The 23736-nt window shown below is 38.8% G+C and overlaps 1 protein-coding gene across 1 annotated transcript; it reads right to left on the bottom strand.

The window, feature by feature from the left end:
* Positions 1-418: 418 nt before the first annotated feature.
* On the bottom strand, positions 419-3981 carry LOC111913572 (plant intracellular Ras-group-related LRR protein 9). Its single transcript, XM_023909294.3, has 3 exons — positions 3103-3981; positions 2072-2238; positions 419-1439 (listed from the first exon to the last, which is right to left on the bottom strand). The coding sequence occupies exons 1-3, from the start codon at positions 3829-3831 to the stop codon at positions 794-796; spliced, it is 1542 nt and encodes a 513-aa protein (XP_023765062.1). The 5' UTR covers positions 3832-3981; the 3' UTR covers positions 419-793.
* Between the last annotated feature and the right edge of the window lie 19755 nt (positions 3982-23736).

The raw sequence follows: 23736 nt of genomic DNA, 5'->3' as shown, positions 1-23736 counted from the left end.
AATCTAATTATAAAAGAAAATAGAGTTTTCACTAAAGCAATTCTTAATTTCGAAAACCCATGAACCATATAAGGATTCAAATAAATTATTTTATAATATACTATAGAAAACTTTATGCCAAGTTTTAATTGTTTCGAAAACCCATGAACCATATAAGGATTCAAACAAATTATTTTATAATATACTATAGAAAACTTTATGCCAAATTTGAAGGGAGTTGATTCCTCCGCAATATATTTTTTCTATATACAACAATTTATGTTTCAATAAAAAATAATAATAATAATAATAAAAGCGTTGTGTACAAAGAAAAAAATGTGTCCAAATCATTTCCCAAGTTTGAAGATAACTTTAAACGTATCTAACAACTACCATTTGTAAAATAAAAATAATAAAAATTCAAGATCAACCAAAAAAATAACAAACTTAATTCCAACTTTAAAATCAACTCTAACCAAAAAAAATAGTACTACAATTTTTTCTACAACGTATAATCCCAACTCATATAGTAAGAAAATCACAACCGAAGGTAGAAATATCCGTTTGTAAAATGGAATGAAGTTTAGCATGTTACACACCCATCCCAAATCACTACAACACAAAGGGAAGAAACACAACTGTGCTACAAAACCATCAAAATTTTAAAGTAATGTAGTGTGCTTATCAAAAGGACAAGCCACATTGTGTATGCTTTGTTTCCACAGAAAAAAAGTTATTCTTTCAACAAACCCATATTAGGTACACAGTATCCCACTAGATTGACCGACATACAGCCAGTAACATGGTCATAGACTCATAGTTGCTGATTGAGGTAAGGTTCGTCGTTTATTTTTGTGTTTGTATTCCCAGCACCTCCCAAATATCCACCAACAGCATTGGTCAACCAAGAGGTGCTACGGCTCAACCAACCACCACCACCCTGTGTTTGATCATTCTCGGGGTACTTACTTTTCTCTTCTTCTTCTAGTAAAATCTCAAGCAACCTCTTAGCCATAAACGCCTTCACAGCTTCAATCCCTTCATTAACTATTTCCTTGGGAGGAATCACCAACGGGTTTTCATCAACATTAAGTTTTATAAGATTCTCAAGGCGACCAAATGTGGCAGGCAGTTCATGGATCTGGTTGTTACTGACATCGAGTTCTTTGAGGCTTGTTAGATCGCCGATTGTGTAGGGGAGTGATGTGAGGTCACTGAAGTTACCACTGAGATTCAGAATCTCAAGGTTTGAAAGCCTCCCGATTGATGGTGGCAGGTTTCTGAGTTCGTTGAAGTGGGCGTCTAGAAATTGAAGAGATGTCATTTCGCCAATTGATGTAGGAAGTGACCGCAGCTTGTTTAAAGGGACTGAAAGTCGCTTTAGATTCTCAAGTTCATACCCGATGTTGGTGGGTAGATATGTTAGCTTGTTGAAGCTGGCGTCCAGTTCCACCAGTGACCTAAAACAAGATCATTGTTATTGATTTTGAATTTTGGGAGAATGTAAGAAATGGAAATGTACGTTTGTTGACTTGTTTAATATTGCATCCTACTTTTCTTTTCTTTTTTCCTATTACAGCATTGTACTTTGAAAATATCTACCCAATTATAGCACTGTAATCCATATTGGGTAGGTTTTTCAAAGTACAATGCTATATAATTGGATAGAATTTTCACAGGACAGTGTCTTAATAAGAAAAAATAAAGTTCAAAGTTTTGTAATAGAAAGAAACGGAAGTAGTATGCTATAAAAAAAATAAATGAAAGCACATTGCTATTTTCTAATTGCACTGCTAGAATTGAACGATTTTTTTTCAATGTATATTGTTCTAATAGTTCTAATAAGAGAGTTTTGAAAGTTTAATGGTATAACTGAATAGAGTTTTCCTAGAACAATACCTTAATAAGACTAAGAGAAAACTTCAAAGTGTGTAATAGAAAGAAATGAAAGTAGGATGCTGCCTATAATAGACAACTAAAAATGGAAGCATGTTGTTGTTCCTTCCATTTAGCCTTATTTAATTATTACAATAGTTTACTAAGATAGGTGAGAGAGAAGAGGAAACTCAGTGATGTATCTAAATACATGTACCTGCAATGACAGATGCTATCAGGCAAGGACGTGAGCTTGTTGCTAGAGACGTCTAAAGTCTTCAATTTCAGCAATAAGCCAATGGAATCTGGTAATGATTCCAAAAGATTGGAAGAAGCGTTAAGCTCCTCAAGATTCTCAAGTCCAGCAATTGAATCAGGAATGGCCTATTCAAGTACACAAAGGGTGGTCAGTATGGAAAGTGTACAGTTAAGTTAAGTAACCTCAATCAACCACCAAACACAATATATTTCTAGTTTTTCCTTTCCTATTATACCCTTAAGGTAAAGCGGTAAAGCCTAAACAGCCAATGAAAAATCCAACTTTTGTGGTTCTAACCTTCTAATGAAGGATACTGTAGTCAATGGAGCATCTAATGACCAGTCACTTGTGGTAAAGTGATAATAATTATTGGAAGGTAAGACCATTGTTAGAGAAAGAATGGAGTATATGGATCCAACTTCACCACCAAAAAATAATTATAAACCCTACAAGCTCCATGGTGTGATAACTGATAACAAGTCATGTGCCATTAACTCACTTTGATTGCCACTGGCCAAAGTATTACAAGACTAGCATTTCCAAGTATATATTCCTAGATGAATAGTCTTTCTAATCACAAAAGCAATTCAACTTTGCATAGATCAATCCACATCAGAGAAGCAAATTCCAGTTTGACTATGAAACAATCAACTAGAACAGATTAATGGTATATCTAAAGCCTGGTTCGGTAACTGAAAAATTACCCATCACATCAAATGGTTAAGCTGGATCTTCAATTATAATCTAGGCTGATTCTTGTCTATCTAACAGATTCACCTATGATTGATCGTGCAAGGTATAACTTGTATAGTTGTATGCAAGCTAATAGCAAGATAATTGACATCTCATCTTAACAATTATTTAAGTCCACCAATACAGATTAGGCAATAATGCAAAGAATACCGAAAATCAAGATCGTCAGATGATTGAAGTAGATAAATCAATAAAATGATAATAATATGATATGGTGATGAAATTATTAGACTAACCTGAAGTTGATTCGAGGATATCTTTAGAGAAACCAACATACGAAGCTTCCCAAAGGCTTCAGGAAGAAACGGCAACCGCCTCTCCGATAGATCGATCCTTTTAAGATCATTTGCTAACGCATCATTCAGAATGGCAACAACTTCATCCTTGACATCGTCCTCGACAGTTGGAAATTCACTAGAACACCCTTGGTCATCAACCGCGACCGATTTTCCTCCCTTCTTAGCTTCCTCATAAAGCTTCTCAAGCCTCTTTTCCGCCTCACTCAACATCTTCTCATACGATTGATGCATCTCATACAACGAGATAACGGCCTTGAACGACTGTTTCTCCCTCTCTTCCTCCTTCTTCCGTTTGTCAACCTCCACCGCATCTTTATCGGATAGAGCGACCTCTTCAAGTTGATTCGCCAAGCTTTCTTCGATCTCCGCCAGCCGCGACCTAGCGATATCAACAAATTCATGATCGGGACACTCGCCTAGGGTTTTTAGTACAGATCGTGTCCGAGATACATCGTCGACAGTTGCACGCATGGAAGCAAGAAGTTCAGGATCGCTTAAGTGAGGCATGCGTTCAGTGAGTTCGAAGTAAGGTTCCGGTTCGGATGTGGAAGGAACCGTCGGCGGTGGTTGTTCAATGTCGAACTCCGGTGACTGAGACCGGCTGACACTGGGGATTTTGGCCATTACGTAAGACAGAATTGGAAACTTCTTAGGGTTTGGATCCATTGCAAATCTATCACAGATCGATGGCCTATACGCCTGCTTTTGGATGCATTGTCAAAGGAGAGACAAATTGAACGATTTCTACAAGTAGTCTATCGTAGTCATGTGATGCCGGTGGAGTATTCGTTTTAGTATAAATTCCACCTTATCTCATAGGGTGACCGGGTCTTTTTGGTCCAAAAAGAACCTCGTTATCAACGCCAAAAAAAATTAATCCATAAAATCTATATTTATATCTTATAATAATAATAATAAGCAAATACCATTAAAATAACTTTTACACACCTAATTGAAAAAAGTTTATATTTAATTTTACATTCACTGGCCTCGATAATTACAATGTCTTATCAATTAAAACTTAATAACCGTTTAACAAACGGTAAACTTTCTCAGCAAGTCATCTCTTTCGTTTAAACACTCATCCATCACATTTCTTTCCATAATTGTTCATCTTTCAGATCTCAAAAAAGGGTTTCATTCAAGAGGGGTTTGAAAAGGGATTGTGAAGAACCACCATTGTCATTTCGTTGAGCTCAAGAATCCATTATTAAGACACACAACAAGTGCAAGGTATATAGATGGTAACATGAAACTGAAGTGTAAGTGGGTTTTTTCCTCACATAATTATCTGTAACAAGTTCATTTTTTGGCACATTTAACAGATGGGTTCTACTTCTGGTACTAAGAAAGAAAAATACAAACGACCTGATAAGGTATACGATGAAGGCTCATACTTAGATGATGAAGTTTTTGACTTTAGATTCTTGGATTTTCACAATAAACCTTTAACCCCCATCTAACCTTTGTAATGACCATTTTCTTAACTTTTTGTGTGATGAAAATATGTTAAATAGGGGGATAGATGGTTTGGGGGATGACCAAAATTGATCTGGTGTCAATGAGGCTGAGCATGGCCACATATCAGAGGTAAATGATGAAGAAGTTGTTGTGAAGTATATGGTCCATGATCCAAAACAACTTTGGAACAAAATGAAGCCTGGATTGGGTAGGTGTTATGAGTTCCCTGCTCAACTAAGGTTTACATTAACAAACTATACAGCCCATAATGGATAAGTATTTTACTTTGAGCAGAGTTATAGAGTTAGGGTTATTGCTAGGTTTGGTAATAATTCTAATGATCATAATCCATGTCCTTTTAGGTCAGCAGCTAGTTAGAAGTATAATAAAAAGACATTCCAAATTAAATCCATTGTTAAGACTTATCTTTGTGATAGGAATTACAACTTTAGTATCTTAGTTACTTCTAGCTGGTTAGCCAAACACTGCTTACAAGATGCCATCAGGAAGCCCAAAATGACATTGGATGAGATGAAAGAAGATGTTTTGATGAGGTTTTCAATGAATGTATCAAAGGGAAAATGTCAAAGAGCAAGGTCACAGGATAAGGAAATGATAGAAAGAAAGTTAGAGGAACATTATGGTAGGGTTTGGGACTATGCAGATGAAATCCTCAGGTCTAATCTAGGGAGCACATGTAAGGTTGGGGTAGATGTTAATACTGGTGGAATCAACCATTTTAAGAGGTTTTGTGTATGCTTTAGGATTTCAAGGATGGATGTAAAGAAGGTGTTAAAAAGTGATAGGATTGGATGGATGTTTTTTGATTGGGTAGGTAAAAGGTTAGTTGTTGACTGTTATTGGTAGAGATCCAGCCAATCATGTATACCCAATAGCATGGGCAGTGGAACATTTGAGAATAAAGACAATTAGTCTTGATTCATTGAGTTATTGGTGGATGATTTAGATCTTGGTGGTGGTAATGGGGTAGTTATTATTTTAGACCAATACAAGGTATGTTTATTATGTCTTTGAGTAAAAAGTTGTACAATTTTTTTTACTTATTACTTTGTTGTCATATTACAGGGACTATTGCAGGTTGTGGCACAATTCCTTCCACATGTTGAACAAAGACAATGTGAAAGACATATATTTATAAATTTTAGGAAAAAATACACATGATTAGAACTAAAGAATCTGTTTTGAGATGCTGTTAAAAGTACAGTAGAAGGGGATTGTATAGCTACAATAGAAAAGATTACGCATATCACAGAATCATGTTATAACTATCTCATGACAAGACAACCATAAAATTGGTGTGGGTCCTTCTTTACTACATGATTTTCATGTGAGGTTGTAGATAAGGGCATTTCAGAATGCTTCAATTCTATGATAAGGCACATGAGGAAGAAACCTCTACTTACAATTCTTAAGGAAATCAAGATTTACCTAAGGAAATGTTTTATCATCAAGGGGATTCGCACAACCACTAAAGAGGTGACTATGGACTGAACACCCTAGAAAAAACTTGCATAATTTAGGAAAGATATGAGGTAAAATGTTAACATATTTTCTTTTTTAATTAGCTATAATTGCCTATAATTGGTCACTGACTTGTGTTTCTTTTAGGTTGTGGAAGGTAATACAAAGTAGAGGTCATTTGTTTGAGACTATGTATGCATATGATGGTTACAATGTAGATTTACATACTCAGCCATGCACATGCATATTATGGATATTGTCTGTAATATAATGTGTTCATGGTCATGAAGCAATCAACTATGTACACAAAGATCCCATTTAATTTGTTTCTTTGTGGTTTCATAAGGACAAGTTCATTGCAACATACATGGAGAATATATTGCATGTTGGTGGAAGCAATATGTAGCAAATGATTGATTTTGTCAAGCCACTACCACCTATGAGAAGAATACTTAGGAGAACTAAAGTAAATAAAAGGAATCATGCATCATAATCTCAAGACTCTAAATATCCAACTTAGAGGGAAAGGTTACCTAGGACTGTAAGATGTGGAAAATGCCAAGAATTTTGGAATAAGAAGATTTCTTGCAAGAATGATGAAGCTCCTAAAGATCATATTCCAAAAAGGAAGATTGGAAGACCAAGCAAATATGGAGTTGGTTAACCACATTTTGACCACTTTCCACCTAGAAGGACTGGAACAAGGATGGATGGGGAAGGGACAAGCACTAACAATGTTCAACAAGAAGATATTCAACCTACTCAGAATCTAGGGGAAAGTGTGCCTAATGAAACTGGTCAAAATGAAAGGGATAATGTGGGTAGTCAAATTGTGCAATATGAAGGGGAGAAGGTGGATAATCAAACTGCTCAATATGAAGAAGAGAATATGGCTAACCAACCTACTTAAAGGATCTTAGTTAATCCTGAGAAAAGGATAGAGATGAAGATAAGGAAGGTGGAAGAAAAATAAGTGGGACAAAGGAGGAGACTGAGGTGGGAGGAGGTCCAGAAAATGGGTCCCTTACTTGTGAAGAATTCATTAATGACATCTTAATTAATACACCTTAAGTTGAGGATAATGAACATAAGGTTGGGGATAAGATGGTTGAGGTTAAGGTAAAGGAGCCTGAGGTTAAGGAGAATGAGAATGAGGTTGTGGACATATATATGGAGCCTGAGCTTGAGGTAAAGGACACTGGGGTTTGTAGCACCTGGTTCCTGGTACGTAAAATTTATATAAGTATTTTACATTTTTAGCCTTGGACTCGGCAAGTTGTAGGCCCGACTCACCGAGTGGAGACGGGTTTGGGAGCACGTTTAAGTTGGCAACTCGGCGAGTCCACATTCTGGACTCGGTGAGTCCCCGTTGTCTGATGAAACCCTAAATTTCAAGGGATTGCACCATATTTAAACCAACCTTATGCGCCCCAACCTCGCCACCTTCACCCTCAGAGCTCCCAACATCGTTCAAACCCTTATTCCTTGTGAGATTGAAGTGCTTTGGTGTGTTTCTTGAAGATTTTGAGAAGAAAGAAGAGTATATCAAGAAAAGAAGAAGGAGGCCAGGCATCCTTGTGTTATCTCAGTGATTTCCTTGAGGTATAACTCAGTTTCCCCCTGTTTTCATGTTTATAGTCCCTTATAGCTCCATTAAAGTCCTCCTTGAGCCATTTCCAAGCTTGATCAAGAATTAGGGTTTGTAATAATTTAATTAACCCTTAGATCTAGGCACGATTGAGCTCCAGGAGCTCAGATCTACTGCCTTTATGGAGCCATATTACATGAAAGCCCTAGATCTACTCTTCTAGTGCATTTTGAGCCCTAAAACCTTCATTAGTGTTTATTTACACGTAAAGTTGGAAACTTTACGTATTAATCAGGACCTAGAAACCCAGATCTATGTATGGTATGAGCTGGATTCAAGCAGAATCGAGTATATAGTATTTGCATGTGGCAGACTCGGCGAGTCGTTCATCTGACTCGGCGAGTCGAGTCGCGAATCCCCGAGTTTTCCCCTTTTCGTGTTTGCGGAGTGGAGTAGTGAGTCATGGGGTGTGACTCAGTGAGTCAGAAGCCAGACTCACCCATGAAGAAACTCGGCAAGTCAATGCCCTGACTCGGCGAGTCCAAGACAATCTTCTTGCCTCCAAAACAGACTCGGCGATTTGTTCATACAACTCGGCGAGTCTCAGCATAGAGTGTTTTTCGGATGAAGACGAACTCGACGAGTTGTTCATACAACTCGGCTAGTAGGATGAAGGATGTTAGGACATTAGTTTAGAAGGAAAACTCGTCGAGTCGATGCCAAACTCGACGAGTAGAGACAGGACAATGGTCAGACAAAGGGATAGGGACTCGGCGAGTTGGTAGGACAACTCGGCGAGTCGGGTCAACTGGAAGTTGACTTTGACTTTGACTCTTGGCTTAGTTAGGGGTAAATGGTCATTTTACCCTGAGGTCGATTAGCAGCATTTGACTGAGTGTTTTGTGGGGATTATAGCCGGAGGATTTCCGGGGCGGCGGCAGCAGGAGACAGTCAGTTCCCATGCAGATCAGCAGCTACTTTGAGGTGAGTTACCTTCCAATAGCGATGGGTCTACGGCCACAATGTCGGCCCACCAGTAGGATTGTATGATAGATGTTTGTCTCTGTGATATTCATCTAGGTTTGCTACTACTTGTGATATGTTATTGTGCTAGTATGATATGATGCTATGTGCTAGTGACAGTAGGGGAGATAGTCCCCCAGAACACCGGTTGATAGGGCCGAAGGGGCGGTCATGCCCAGCCATGCTAGATAGTTTATGATATATATGTGTTATGTGGTAGTAGTAGGGGTGAAATAGTCCCCAGTATCCGGTCGAGAGGACCAAAGGGGAGACCAGCACCCAGATATGCTAGTCAGTATCCGGTCGAGAGGACCGAAGGGGAGGCAAGCTCCCAGATATACTGGTCAGTATCCGGTCAAGAGGACCGAAGGGGAGGCCAGCTCCCAGATATACTAGACAATATCCGGTCGAGGGGACCGAAGGGGTAGGTCGGGCACCCAGATATGCCTGACAATATTTGTATGTTATGTGATTGTATGATATGTGGTATGTTGGGGGAACTCACTAAACTTCGTGCTTACAGTTTTCAGTTTTGGTTTCAGGTACCTCTTCTTCGAAGGGGAAGGAGCTAGCGCGGTAGCGGCCCATCACACACACGCCTTGTATTCCGCACTATGAGATCCTCCTGGGAATTTGTACTCTGACTTTATTATGTTTTTATGAAATGTTTTTCAAGACATGCGATAACTTTTATGAAATGATATGATCAGTGAACGTTTTATTTCTAAGGTCCACTAAGAATATGTTTTAAAAATGAAATTTTTGGCTCGTATTTTTGGGATGTTACAGGGTTACAGACATGGAGAATGAGGTCGAGGACAATAATGATGATGTGGACTTGATAAGAGATATGGTTGAATGTAACATCATATTTTTCATCTTTACTATATACTTTAATATAAAACATTTGTTATAAAATTCGAAATATAAATGTATTATTTTTTTAGCCAAAATAATCCCTTATCTAATAGCTCATGTAGCTATGTAGACAACTCATGCATCTCTATAGGTGCTAACCGATAAGGTGCATTGGCTATCAGAGCCGCACCTGGAACCAAGTCAATCTGAAACTTCACCTGCCTCTCCGGAGGCACTCTCGGGAAATCCTCCGGGAACACATCTGGGTATTCCCAAACAATCAGTACATCATCCACGATCACTTTACCCTTTTCCCGGGTATCCATCACATAGGCCACAAACCCATAACATCCCTACTAAAAGATAACGCATGGCCCTTGTTGCCGAACAAAGAGTCGGCCCACGCTGAGCACCCTCACCGTGGATCACCAACTCTCCCCTACTTGGAGCTTGAACACGTACCAACTGAATCCTGCAATCAATCATCATTCCATTAGAGCTTAACCAATCGATCCCCACAGCGACCTTGCTTTCCCGCAGGGTAATAGAAACCAAATCAATCGGATACTGCTCACTAAACAACTCTAAAGTACACCCCTAATGAACCCTCGACACTCGAACAGGGTGGTCATCAGCAATCTCAACCTCTAGTGGGTAATCAAACTCTCCCAGAACATTGTTAAACCTCTTGCTAACTGCAAGATATACAAAGGATCGGGTAGCTCCCACATCGAATAAAACCAACACAGAATAATCATTCACAAGGAATGACCCTGAACAACAATACATAAATATAAGCATGCTAAATGACATGAATAAGAAGGTAAGGAGAAGATACATACCAGTGACCACATTAGATGTTGCAAGAGCCTCCTTGGTTGTCAGCTAAAATGCCCTGCTCCGAACAACTGGCGCCTACGCCTTGCCCTGGCAGCCATCAGTGATCCTCAAAGTTGTCAGAGCAGGAGCTGATACTAGTTCTCCTGCTGCTAAACTGGGGAAATTGGCCTTCTTATGGTCAGGCCCGTCCCATAGGGTGGGCGATAGGGGAGACCGTCCAGGGCCCATCTTTTAAAGGGGCCCAAATTTTTTATGGAAATTGTTATATTTAGAAGATAGTACAAATAATTTTCTTTTAATTATTGATTTATTATAAAAAACTTGATGACATTTGTGTTTTTTAAGGGCCCATTTTTTTCTCTCGCCCTGGGCCCACAATATGTTTGGAACAGCCCTGCTTATGGCCTCTAATTGCAATAGAAGCAAATCAGATCAAATATCTTGGTGGTGGTGGTGGTAGCAGTACAATCCATGCCGAAATGCCCTGTCTTGCTGCACTTATAATAGCCCGAACCACCCGTCATGTAGGATCCATCATGCGCCTTGCCACACCTGCCACAGCGGCCCCGACCCTGCTAGCCCCTCGATATAGAATCAAAACCCTTGGGTTACTTTGTCGAAACCCCAGTCATATGTCTGTGCTCTCCCTTCCTCTTCCCTATATGCTCCAAATCAATTTCTTGTTTCGGAGCCTTTGATATCATGTCATCTAGAGTTAGACATGTAGAATAACTAACAAACTCCCTGATATCAAATCTTTGCATGTCATGGTATCTGTAGTATACCCGGGTACCAATAAAGATCTCTCTCAGAACTTGGCGGTGATCTCTGCCACGGTCTCTGTCGTATGTCGCATATCCAGGAACTCTCTTTGCTAATTGTTGCACCTCAACAACTGGTGAAAACTCCGCTCAGAACCGGGTCACAAAATCCGACCAGATCATGGCCTCAATAGCTGGGGCTCGCAGAGTATAGACAACCTAATCCCACCAATCCCGATCTCGCTCCCCCAGACAGCCTGCAGTGAACCTCACATTCGACCCCTCGGTGCAGAAGCTAGTCATCTGGGCACACTCAATATCTGTTATCCATCGTTTGGCTGCAATGGGGCCATTCGTGTTGGATTAGTGTCTAAGTCCATAACTATAATTGGTATGTACTTGACCCGATTTGGCATGGTCCATTCGGGTTGCATGGCATCAGAACGATTTGGATAGACTTTTGTGAGAAAAAAAGATATTTTTGATTTATTAATATATTATAAGTTCTAATATATTAATATGAAATCATATTATTTAATTAGTATTGATCAAGAATTAATTTATAATTACTTTTGTGATCAAAAGACACTAATTAAATATATGGGGATTGATTGTGTAAATCATTCATTCTTGTATATGTGGGCTTATGATCCATAGTTCTTCATGTTGGGCTAAAGTCATGGAGTAACCCATGGAGGTTTTAACCCATGGAGCATGAAGAATATGGAAAGACATGAGTTACATGGTGTAACCCTAATAGCCACAATATATAAAGACCCCATAGCTCAAAGAAATCGGCCCAAAGGATTCATATAAGAGGGCTAGCCGATTATGAGCATAAGAACTTTTCTCTCAAGTTATTCCAAGTTGTTGGTGGTGTTGTGTGAACCATTTGAGGTGTCACACTTGGGGCACTAGGATCTTAAGCTCCATGGAATCAAGTTACAACACAAAATGTATGTTACTCTAACTTGTATCTTGTATTATTTATGTCAAAATTGCATGTTAGTTATAGCTTGATGCCTTGGAAACCATTTGCATGTATAATTAGTGAAAACATAGATCCAAGTTATTTAGGGTTGTAAGTGCACCATAGGTTGTTGTAGTTGTTGGATTAGTGTCTAAGCCCATAACTATATTTGGTAAGTATTTGACCCGGTTGTGTATGGTCATTTTGGGTTGCCTTCACCAAAGCAACATGATAAGATGATTTATGAATAAAGAGGTTATTATGATTTATTAATATGTTATATGAATAATATATTAAAGGAGAAATCATATAGTTTAATTAATATTAGACAAGAATTAATTAAGAATTAATTATGTGGCTAAAAGAGATTAATTAAATAAAGGGGCCTGGAACTGTCAATTGTGTGATAGTTGATTTGGGCTGAGAATCCTTTTGGATTTAAGGGGTGGACAAAAATTAGAGTGGGAGCCCATCTAATTTCGTCCAAGGCTTTTATTCTGGAAGGTTCTTTGGACTGCTTAAGGCCTAAGCTATCCAATTAGGGTTTTGACTGAAACCCTAGCAACACAAGTATAAATAGACCCCTAAGGCTTCAGAAATCGGCTAACCTTGCTTCTAAGAGTACCAGAGCCGACTTCAAGAGCTTCCAATCTCTCTCCAAGATCATCCTCTTGTTTGTGGTGTTTGTAAGCCATTAGAGGAGTGACATTTGTGACTCTAAGCTCCAAGAACAAGAAGATTCAAGCTTTTCAAGAAAAGGTAACCATCTAGATATGTTTTGTGATGTCGATTTCGAATTATATACACTAGATCTAGGGTTTGCAAGTCTTGGATGAATTGCATGTACAATAGAGAAACCTATATCCAAGCATTAGGGTTTGCAAGAGCACATAGGATGTTCTTTTGGCGCAAACCCATCAATGGTATCAGAGCTTGATTGGCATCAACTGTATTTGATGCTTTGTGTTTCATTCTTGCTTGAAAATCGAGTTTTTGGGTCTTCTGCATGTCGGACTCGGCAAGTCCCAATGTGGGCTCGACGAGTAGGATGAACTCGACAAGTCCATAAGGGGACTCGGCAAGTCGGAGCGTCAGACAGAGGGATTTTCGGGATTTCTTGTTGTTTTGCTTAAGGATAATTGCCAAAATCATTTTTCACTAATAAAATGTGAATTTTATTGTTGTTATATGTTTATTCTTTCCAAAACAAAAGATAATTACCATTTATATGAATAATAAATTCCTTATGTGATAATATTTGATTATTTAAATTATTTGATGAATTATCTTGTGAATAAAATTGATTAGGTCAAATTTAGATAATCATTAAATTAAATGTTTAATTTTAAATTATCTGCTATTTGATCCTATGTATTTTGAAAAGTTCAAAACTTGCCCTCAAGTTTTGAAATTTAAAATTTTGATTAAAAGTTTAATTTGAACTATTTAAATTTCAAACCCTAGAATTTTACAAGTTTAAAATTCAACCTTATACTTTATAATATGATAAGATTAATATATATATATATATATATATATATATATATATATATATATATATATATATATATATATATATATATAACTTAAATGCTAGTCTTACCGTTAGTAGGCCTCATTCACAAAGTCGATCTATAAGGGGGGTATAAGGTTATGACCTATAAAATGGTCGTTTAATGGGTGTCACTCTCACCCACCGCTTCCGTGATTGGTGGAGGGTCGTTAGCCGAATGGGTAGGATAAGGCAACCTTTTCCTCGTTAAAAGTATAATGAATTTATAAAAGGTAACTAAATGTTTTTCAAAAATTCTCAATCTTAGTTACTTTAGGAAAAAGTGAATTGATGAAGTTCCATGAAATTACACTTTTTACCCTTGCTAAGACGTTAGTGGAACATGTGTGGTTAACCGGCACACTAATTGGGCTCTAAGCAAAAGTGGCAAAGGGTGACTCATTGTTTGTCATAGTTCGATGGAGCGTGTGTGGTTAACTGGCACATCGAATAGGTGATTGTAACAATGAGGGCACCATGTACACGTGCATGGTTATTGACACCCGCTTTGTGATCATCGGCATCCCAGTCACAAACTTAAGGGGCATATCGAGATTTAAACATTCCATTGAAAAGTTCAATGAATCTCAAAAGATCTAGGAGTCTTCAATACATTTAAAACTTAATCCTTTTTTTTCGTTTTTCATGGTGGAGAATTAGTGAATCGTCATCCACTTACCTTCAAATTATTTACTTGTTAGATTACGACATCCCTTTTATGATTTGTAAATAATGTTGTTGGATCCTAGCCCTAATTTCTTATTTGGGTGTTTAATTGGCGATTCATTTCTAATCAAACTTTTGTTCTTTTTCCTTTTCAGATGTCGAACGTCAACAACAACGCTTTCGGCTCAAATTCCTCCAGCTCGTTCTCACTCATGAACTTGTGTGGGAGAGTGATATTTGACGGGTCCAATTTCAATGATTGGATCCGCAACATCCAAATGGTCACTCGTTACGAGGACAAAGAGTATGTCCCTGATGAGAAGCTAAAGGAAATCAACGTCAGCACTGCCTCTGTTGAAGAGATCGCGGCCTTTGAGTCCCATGAGTGTGATGCTACGAAGGTCTATTGCATCATGTTGACGACTATGACTGCATAACTCCAAAAGTCCTATGGGGACATGTATCCCTATGAAATGCATCAAGACTTGCTGGACCTGTACCACCAGAGCGCTAGGCAAGAAAGGTACGAGATCATCACTTCGATGATCACTACCAGAATGGGTAACAGAGAGTCCCTTACTGCTCATCTGCAAAAGATGCAGGGATATGTCGATCGCCTGCTAAAGTTGAATGTTAACTTTGATGAAGAGCTGGAAATTGACATCATCCTTCACTCCTTACCTCCCTGCTACAACCAGTTCTGCATGACCTACCACATGAATAAGGAAGAAGTCACTTTAAGCAAGCTTCAAGGCTTGCTAAGGACTGCTGAGAGCAATCTCAAAGATAAGTGTGTTGCATCAACTCCAACTCTTGATGCTGCTCCTGTCTTGGCAATTGGACAAGGGAAGGGTAAGAAGAGGAAGGCTCCCTCAAAGATCCACCACAAGGGAAAGTCCCAAGATGGTACCTCTTCTAGTGGAACCAAAGTTGGTTCTGCTAAACCCAACTCAAACCCCAAGGAGGCAGAGTGCCACCACTGTCACAAGATAGGGCATTAGAAACGAAGTTGCCCAGAATATCTGCAAGCAATCAAGGATGGGAAGATCAAGCCGTCCTACACAGGTATTTACACTATTAAGATTAATGATTCATCACATGCTATTTCTTGGGCACTTGATACAGGATGTGGTTTTCACATTTGTTCTGATTTGCAGGGACTAAGAAGAGATACTGATGTGGAGCATGGGAAGATAAATTTGATCATGGGGAACATAAGATCGTCGCCTGTCACCAAGATCAAAGTTTACTCTTTAATTCTTAGTAGTGGATTAGGATTAGATTTAAATAATTGTTGCTATTCGCCGGATATGGAAAGAAACATCATTTCATTTCATGGTTTATATAGACAAGGTTTTAGATATTCATTTGTTAATGAAAAGGGTTCTATTAATGCTTATCTTAATGGTGTCTTTTATTTTGAAGCATTGCCTTGTAATGGAATATATGAAACTGTGATGGTTGTAGATAACTTAGGAAATGATGTGTTATGTATTGATTCATCCAATGGTTTGGATAAAGCATGCTTGTGGCATTGTCGTCTTGTACATGTCAACAAAAAACGCATAGCCCAACTCCAAAAGGATGGAGTATTGGAGTCATTTGACCTTAGGAATGATGACGTGTGTGAGTCTTGTTTACTTGGAAAGATGACCAAGTCACCCTTCACTGGCACTTGTGAAAGGGGTGAGGGTTTATTGTTTCTCATACACACCGATATGTGTGGGCCATTTCGATCCACCACAAGTGATGCGAGCTATTTCTATGTGACTTTTACCGATGATTATTGTAGATATGGGTATATCTACTTAATCAAGCATAAGTTAGAAACCTGTGAAAACTTCAAAGAGTTTAAACAAGAAGTGAAGAATCAATTGGGTAAGAAAATCAAGATGCTTCGATCTGATCGAGGTGAGAGTACCTAAGTCTTGAATTCCATGACTACCTCAAGGAATGCAGTATTGTTTCGCAATTGACGCCACCTAGGACGCCGCAGTTGAATGGTGTGGCTGAAAGGCGTAATCGAACCTTGTTGGACATGGTTCGTTCCATGATGAGTCGTGATTCACTACCTATCTCATTTTGGGGGTATGCCTTAGAGACTGCCGCCCATATCCTTAACTTAGTCCCTACAAAGTAGGTTGCCAAAACACCTCATGAGATGTGGACAGGGAAAGCTCCTTCGTTGTCACATATCAAGGTTTAGGGTTGCGAGACTTTCGTAAGACGAGAGACTCACGACATGTCACACCCCTAAACCAAGGATGGCGGAAATGTCCGGGGGTGGAGGACTTCATGTATAGTATCACAACAACGAGTATAATAGTGGTCAAAGTAAATACAACCATCATAAATATAATTGAAAAAGTTACACCAAAGTATACGTTTACATGATTCAAATCAATTACATTATGATGACAAAATGAACTGTTTAACGATTTATCGTCCCATCCTCAGAACGCTGTTGATTTCCTGTTTCACTGAATTCCTGAGAATACAAGTAGTTTTGAAAAAGTGTCAACAATTAAGTTGATGAGTTCATAAGTTTTTGAGATAAAGAGTTTGGAAACTGTTCTTTGTAATGTGTTGTGTGTCACCAAGAAAAATCCAATATTTTCCTTTTAAAAGATATGTGGTCCTAAATCCCAGGACCAAGAATAAACAAGTATTTTCCATACTTAATGATATAACTGTGGTTTTAAATCGGCATAAAACCCTTTTTGATTTGAGGGAAAATCCCGTAATGAATGACGTGTAGTCTTAAATACCAAGACCGGAAGTGTACAGTATTATCCGTACTTATTGATATAGAAAGTCATTTTAAATTGACATAAAACCCCTTTTGATTATAAAAATTCCCGTAAACTTTATGAGTTGTCGACTTCCTATGTGAGTCGCTATAACCATACTATGACTGAATGAACCTGCCACGACGTTTCTCAGGCGTCGCGAAACTGAAATAACACTTGTCACCACAGACCTGCCGGTCTAGCTATTGCATGCAGCTCAGGTGTGGGGTGTCTAACCCAATATAGATCTACACACAACTATCACGTTCTCCCTACAAGAGACTCTGGTTATAACTACCATGAATTTTAACCCGTACTCTAGGAGTACTTGAGAAGAATGTCTCACAATTTAAGTTAACAAGTTTACGTGTGGTGTGCGTGAGTGTAAAACCTTTTTCTGTGGGAATAAAACCTTCTGAAATGTGTTTGTTGTGTTAATGGAAACATAAACCATACCTATTATAGTTTATCAAAACGTTTAAATGTAATAGTTATAACTTTGTTATTATGGTTAACTATTGTATTTGTGAAGGTAGAAACCCTTTTGTTTACCGATATGTATATATACCTTTTACAAAAGTGAAGCAACATGCAATATAACAACTAATTAATTACCACACTTTTGTAGGTAAAAATCCATTTGTTTTCTAATGTATGACTATATACTAAGACAAAATTTCATCTATTTGCAAAAACATATATTCACATAAAGATATACACCTTGCTCAACATGTTACAAGGTGAAATGAAATTGATAGCATTTTTCTGTTGTTAACATTTTCTTTTACTGATCTTAGAAAATTTATATAAAAATCATCAAAGGTCCAAATCAGAATCTCTAAATTCTGAGAGTTTGGGAAATGAGTCTAATTTGTTCATAATTTTTATTATGAATTTTAATGACCTCCAACCTGTGTGAAAAAGTCCATAATCACAGACTGGTCCGGATTTGCTCTTGAAATGATAGACATTTTTGTAAAAATCACCATAAATTGTAGAAAAATAGTGTGGAGATGTGCAAGTAGTCATTTTAAAGATAAGAACAGGAACTACTTGAACCTAAAACAGTTTTGAAAACTAAAATGTTTAATTTGCCCAAAACAGTCCGTGAATGGAGTTGAACTTTTCTGATGAAGGTTGTTAAATGAGTTTAGTTGTGTTCTTGGTGTTTTAACTTATATTCCCTCCTTAAAACTTAAGAAAAACATGAAAATATAGGGGTATGAACTCACCTTATGTGATTTCAGTAGATGAATGTTGGAGAAGAGAAGTGTTCAACTCAAGAACACTTGAAGATGCCTTTAAGATTTTCGAGAATCTAACATCAAAGTGATGGAGTTTGTGTAAGCAATCAATAATTTGAGTAGAATGAAGTGTAATAATCACAAGGAGGATGAATTATACTTACCAAGAGTATAATAAAGCTTGATGATCAGCCTTGGAGTCTCGAAATAGAGAGAAAAAGTTTGAGAAAAAAGTGTTTGATCTTTTGGTGGAAAATGAGAGAATGAAAGAAGTGTGAGGAGAGAGGATGGAGGTTCCATCTCTAAGAACGTGGGAAATGGCTCGAAATCATGACAAAGTACTTTGACATGACCTAGGTATGGTAGAAGGAGTGTGGCTGGTCATGGAGTGGGTGTGGGTGGTTGTCTGTGTCATAAACTAAAGAAAAGTCAATACTCCACCTCTTGTACTTCACCCACTCTTTTTGGATAAGATTTGTCCCCAAAAACGTGATTTATTAATAAATATGGGGCCTTATATGTTAAAATAAAGTTTTAGGTGAAAATCCCGCGTTAGAACAATTAAAAACGGGCCTAAAACGCAAAACTAGTCGAAAACCGAGTGAAAAAGAGCTTCCTGCGAGGCCTCTCAGTCCTAGGCCGAGGTTCGGTCCCTTTTGCTGCTGGGCCGAAGGCGAAATGGAGCGAAAGGGGTAGGAGGCGAAGGAGAAGGTAGGGTTCGGCCTATGCGAGGTTCGGTCCGAAGGGACCTTCGGTTCCTGAGAGGGTTCGGTCCGAGATGGTGCATTTCGCTTCTGATGCCTTCGCTTCTGACACCTTCGCTCCTAACAAGTTCGCTTCTGACAAGTTCGCTTCTGACACCTTCGCTTCTGACAAGTTCGGTTCCTAAGAGGGGTTTCGGGTCCTTAAGAGGGATCGGCTCCTCAAGAGGAGTTTCGGGTCCTTAAGTCTTTTTTTATCCGTTTTTACCATGTTTTAAGCGGTTTTTGACCTGGTTAAGGGTCGGGATGGCCCGAAAGACTACAAAAAGTTTAAGGAACTTTTGAGAGAGATTTGGGAGAGATTTCACATTCTTGGAGAGATTTGGGAGAGATTTGACATACTTGGAGAGATTTCTCATACAAAGAGAGATTTGGGAGAGATTTGACATTCTTGGAGAGATTTCTCATACGGAGAGAGATTTGGGAGAGATTTCACATTCTTGGAGAGATTTGACATACTTGGAGAGATTTCTCATACAAAGAGAGATTTGGGAGAGATTTCACATACAAAGAGAGATTTGGGAGAGATTTGACATTCTTGGAGAGATTTCTCATACGGAGAGAGATTTGGGAGAGATTTCACATTCTTAGAGAGATTTGGGAGAGATTTGACATACTTGGAGAGATTTCTCATACTTAGAGAGATTTGGGAGAGATTCTAGATAAAGAGAGATAACGTGAAAACGATTGAGAGAGGTTTCGTGTGTGACATTTGTGAGTGTTTGGCTCCACAATGCAAGGTCCGTAAGCCCTGTTAAGCCATGTTCAAGGACCTTACATCCTCCCGATGAGTATGCAACATTGTTTTATCGGTTTGGTTCGTTACTTACCATAGTTTTAGGTTAAGGGAATCTAGATGTACGGACTTTTCAATTAATGATTTCTCATTAGTATAGCGAGTTGTATAGCAATTACCTAACGTAAGCCCTAGTACACAAAGGTTAATTGAGTCGATCGGTTTGACTTGTTGACTTTAGTTGACTTTGACTTGACTAGAATTTGACGGTTGTCACACGACAAGCTCGAACCTCGTAATGAGCGGTGTATTTTCATCGGCTACCCAAAGAAGTCCTTTGGATATCTTTTCTATAGACCGAGTGACAATGTTGTCTTCGTCGCGAGGAGAGGGGTTTTCCATGAGCGAGAACTCATAATCCAAGGGGAAAGTGGGAGACAAATCGATCTTGAAGAAATCCAAAAGTTGGGCGATGAAGGAACCTCTAACGCTGGCACTCAACCCAAAGAATTCCTTAGCATGAATAAATTCTCTGACCAACGGCCACCCACCGTGGATTCACTCATCCTTTCTTAAGCACATACTCATACGTCATCCCGCCTTGCACCTTGCCTCATCCACTAATAACCCAGGTCTCATGTTTCCATACTGCATATCTCCATAACTAGTTCTCTACCCGCACTTGAACGAATTGCTAATCCTCCCAATAGAATACCCAGTTCTCCCCCACTCAGGGTTCGAACCATTACCAATTGGCATACCAACAATCTACTCCATACTGTTTTACTAGGTACATCATACTTAACTCTTGGAACTTACCAAGTAATCACTCAATGATCTTCCCAATGGAAACCAACCAACTCCAGATATCCTGCAACTTAGACAAAAATGTCAGAATCTTCCCAAAGTGACTGCCTCTAGTCATCTCGAAGCCTCAGACCGACACACCGCTAGATACCCCAACTGTTTCGAATAGACTTGACTCTCAATCTCAAAATAATACACTATCACGCACCTCGTCACTGATTCCTTGACCAGCCTCCCACGCGGGAATCATCATAAAAGCAAGAGACTTTCCTCTCACATTCGATACACAACGTAGACAACGAGGGTCGCCGCACTGATATACTCCTCTTGATCACATGGAACTGCTGCTAAAAGTATGCATCCCTCAATAAGGCACCTCCTTGTTCTCTACCATATTAGTCCTACTAATGACTCTCTCATGGTATGAAAATACCTTGCAACAAACATACTACCCAAATACTCTGACGAAAAGGTTGCAACCCTATGCTACCCAACGAGGTTTACCTCCAAACTCTGAAACCGGAAACTCGTTATCTCCTTCGCTTCTCCCAAAAACAGGGACAACGCAACTCTTGTCATAGAATGTGACGTCTTATCTACCGGTCGATTGCTCAACTCAGACTGCGATCCCCCAATAGGCATCATCTCTACTCATCCCTAAGTCTTACGACTCAAACTGGCATCTCACCAAAAAATTTCTCAGAAACTAACTCGATTTCCTTCTCAAGGTATGCTCCATTGAAATTTGTTCGACAGGCCCTCATGCCCCACACTCTATCACATCTGATCTCAGTCTAATCAAACACATCGGGATAACTGGTAAAACCAGAAGCACTAACCGTTACGAATCATGGTACTCGAACCATGTGATCACCTCTCGATCTGCTACGAATCATGGTACCCGAACCATGTTATCTCCTCTCAATCTGCTACGAATCATGGTACCCGAACCATGTTATTGTTGGGTTTTGAGCAATCTAACACTTCCTAAGTGTGCATGCAACCCTAATAAACCTTGGATCTATGTTTGTCTAAATACATGCAAAATAATAATTTTCCAAGGTTCATAACCTATCTAACTTGGCATGGGGAACATTTCAACATAAAAGAATTAGATGAGATTACATACCTTTTTGATGAGTTTGATTCTTGAGGAGTTTGAGGGCCAAGCACCAATAGTGTGAATGCCTCAAATGGAATCACAAATCACCACAAACTCTTGGAAAACTTTGAGAGAGTATACACACTTGTAATTTTCGGCCACACACAAGCACACATACACTAGTTCACTAGTTGCCATTTCATGCACCATAAGCATGCTTATATAGTGTACATGGTTAGGGTGAAACCCTAATAACCCATGACCTTTCCTTTTCCAAGGATCCATGGGTTAAAAGCTCCATGGATCATCCATGGACTTCCATCCAAGCCTAGCCCATTAACAAATGAGTGTTAACCCACACCATATAAAACCAATAGCCCATAATCTAATTAGTCTTCCTTTTAATCTCTAAATTAATTCATAATTAATTTAAGACTAAGACTAATTAAATAACATAACCTCATATTAATATATTATAACTTATAATATATTAATAAACATATGTGTATAACTCTCATAAAATTATCCATAAATTGTTCGGGTGAAATGCAACCCAAATGAACCATGCCGGGTCGGGTCAAGTATATACCAAATAAGTTATGGACTTAGATACCTTATCCAACAGACTCCCACTTGGATAAGTCTAATAACTCTATTTTCCTATATAACTTCAGGAACCAACTAGCAATCGTAGCTCTCGAAAACTTTGTTGAACTATGAAGCGCCATTTTAAGACAAGTGATCATTTAATCCTCTGTTCTCATGATATCAGCCGGACAAACACATGGAACTATGTCTTGCTTATTGTCTGGCAGTTGTTTCTCGATTTCCGATTTGTTTGACAGAGAAATTTACTGAACACATCAGTTTAGTTCTGACCGGGCCTGGTACATGGGTCAACACAAAATCATCGAGGGGCCCAGATATCGCTTCTATTTCTAGAAGGAACAGATAAACTTCGACTCATATGCTTGTTCTACTACTTGTTGAATTGTACACAAAGGCACGTTTTATAACATCAAGTTACTGATACGTTTACGTGCAATCAATGCACAACCAACTCATAGGTAATAACTCATATCTCTAGGTTTGAAGACTTATATGATATTATCGTCTCACGATCACTCGAGATAAATTCCATGAAGTGATACAAGTGAGCGTGGGTTTATACCAATACTCATAACTTATGAGTACTCATGAATGTTGCAGCAACCATTGCCATGTCTAAACACCTTTATCCATCTACAAACCCAATTCATGACAATCTTGATTCATACCTACTTCCGACGTATGACCGATTGTGGAGGTTTGAATAAATTAATTATTCTGGAAGTCAAAACATGCAAAACTGAAACAATAGTAGATAATTGACGATGATAGTAACACCTTACTCATAAATAAATCACAAATTTTATTCATCATCAAACGTCGATTACATTTTACAAGTTTCAGGAAAACTATCTAATCTGTAAAACTAATATCGTCCCTCAGCCCGATGCGCCTCGCACGCTGAAAATGCTTAACCCTCGTCAGTCCCTTCGTAAGGGGATCTGCAGGATTCTCATCCGACGATATCCTCCTTGTCACGAGGAGTCCTTCTTCAATCTTGTGTCTTATGAAGTGATATTTTCTGTCAATGTGTCGGGATCTGCCATGATCTCTTGGTTCCTTGGCTAAGGCAACCGCACTATTGTTGTCACAGAAAATCTCCATAGGTTCCTTAATAGCTGGTACAACTCCAAGGTCTCCGATGAAGTTCTTTAGCCATATCGCCTCCTTCGCTGCTTCACTCGCTGCTATATACTCTGATTCACAAGTCGAATCAGCCACCGTCTCCTGCTTGGAACTCTTCCAAGAAATTGCCCCTCCATTTAAGGTAAAGACCCAGCCCGACTGAGAGCGGAAGTTATCCCTATCAGTCTGAAAACCAG

This window comes from Lactuca sativa, chromosome 1 (assembly GCF_002870075.4).
Source record: "Lactuca sativa cultivar Salinas chromosome 1, Lsat_Salinas_v11, whole genome shotgun sequence".
NCBI classification, from domain to species: Eukaryota; Viridiplantae; Streptophyta; class Magnoliopsida; order Asterales; family Asteraceae; genus Lactuca; species Lactuca sativa.
The sequence above is the reverse complement of the archived record's forward strand: the minus strand, read 5'-3'. Positions and strand labels throughout refer to the sequence as shown.

Coding starts and splice junctions, on each gene's coding strand:
- LOC111913572 (XM_023909294.3), bottom strand. CDS start 3,831: ATGGATCCAAACCCTAAGAAGTTTCCAATTCTGTCTTACGTAATGGCC. Junction 2,239..3,102: donor TATCCTCGAATCAACTTCAG/GTTAGTCTAATA, acceptor GTACTTGAATAG/GCCATTCCTGATTCAATTGC. Junction 1,440..2,071: donor GATAGCATCTGTCATTGCAG/GTACATGTATTT, acceptor ATCTTGTTTTAG/GTCACTGGTGGAACTGGACG.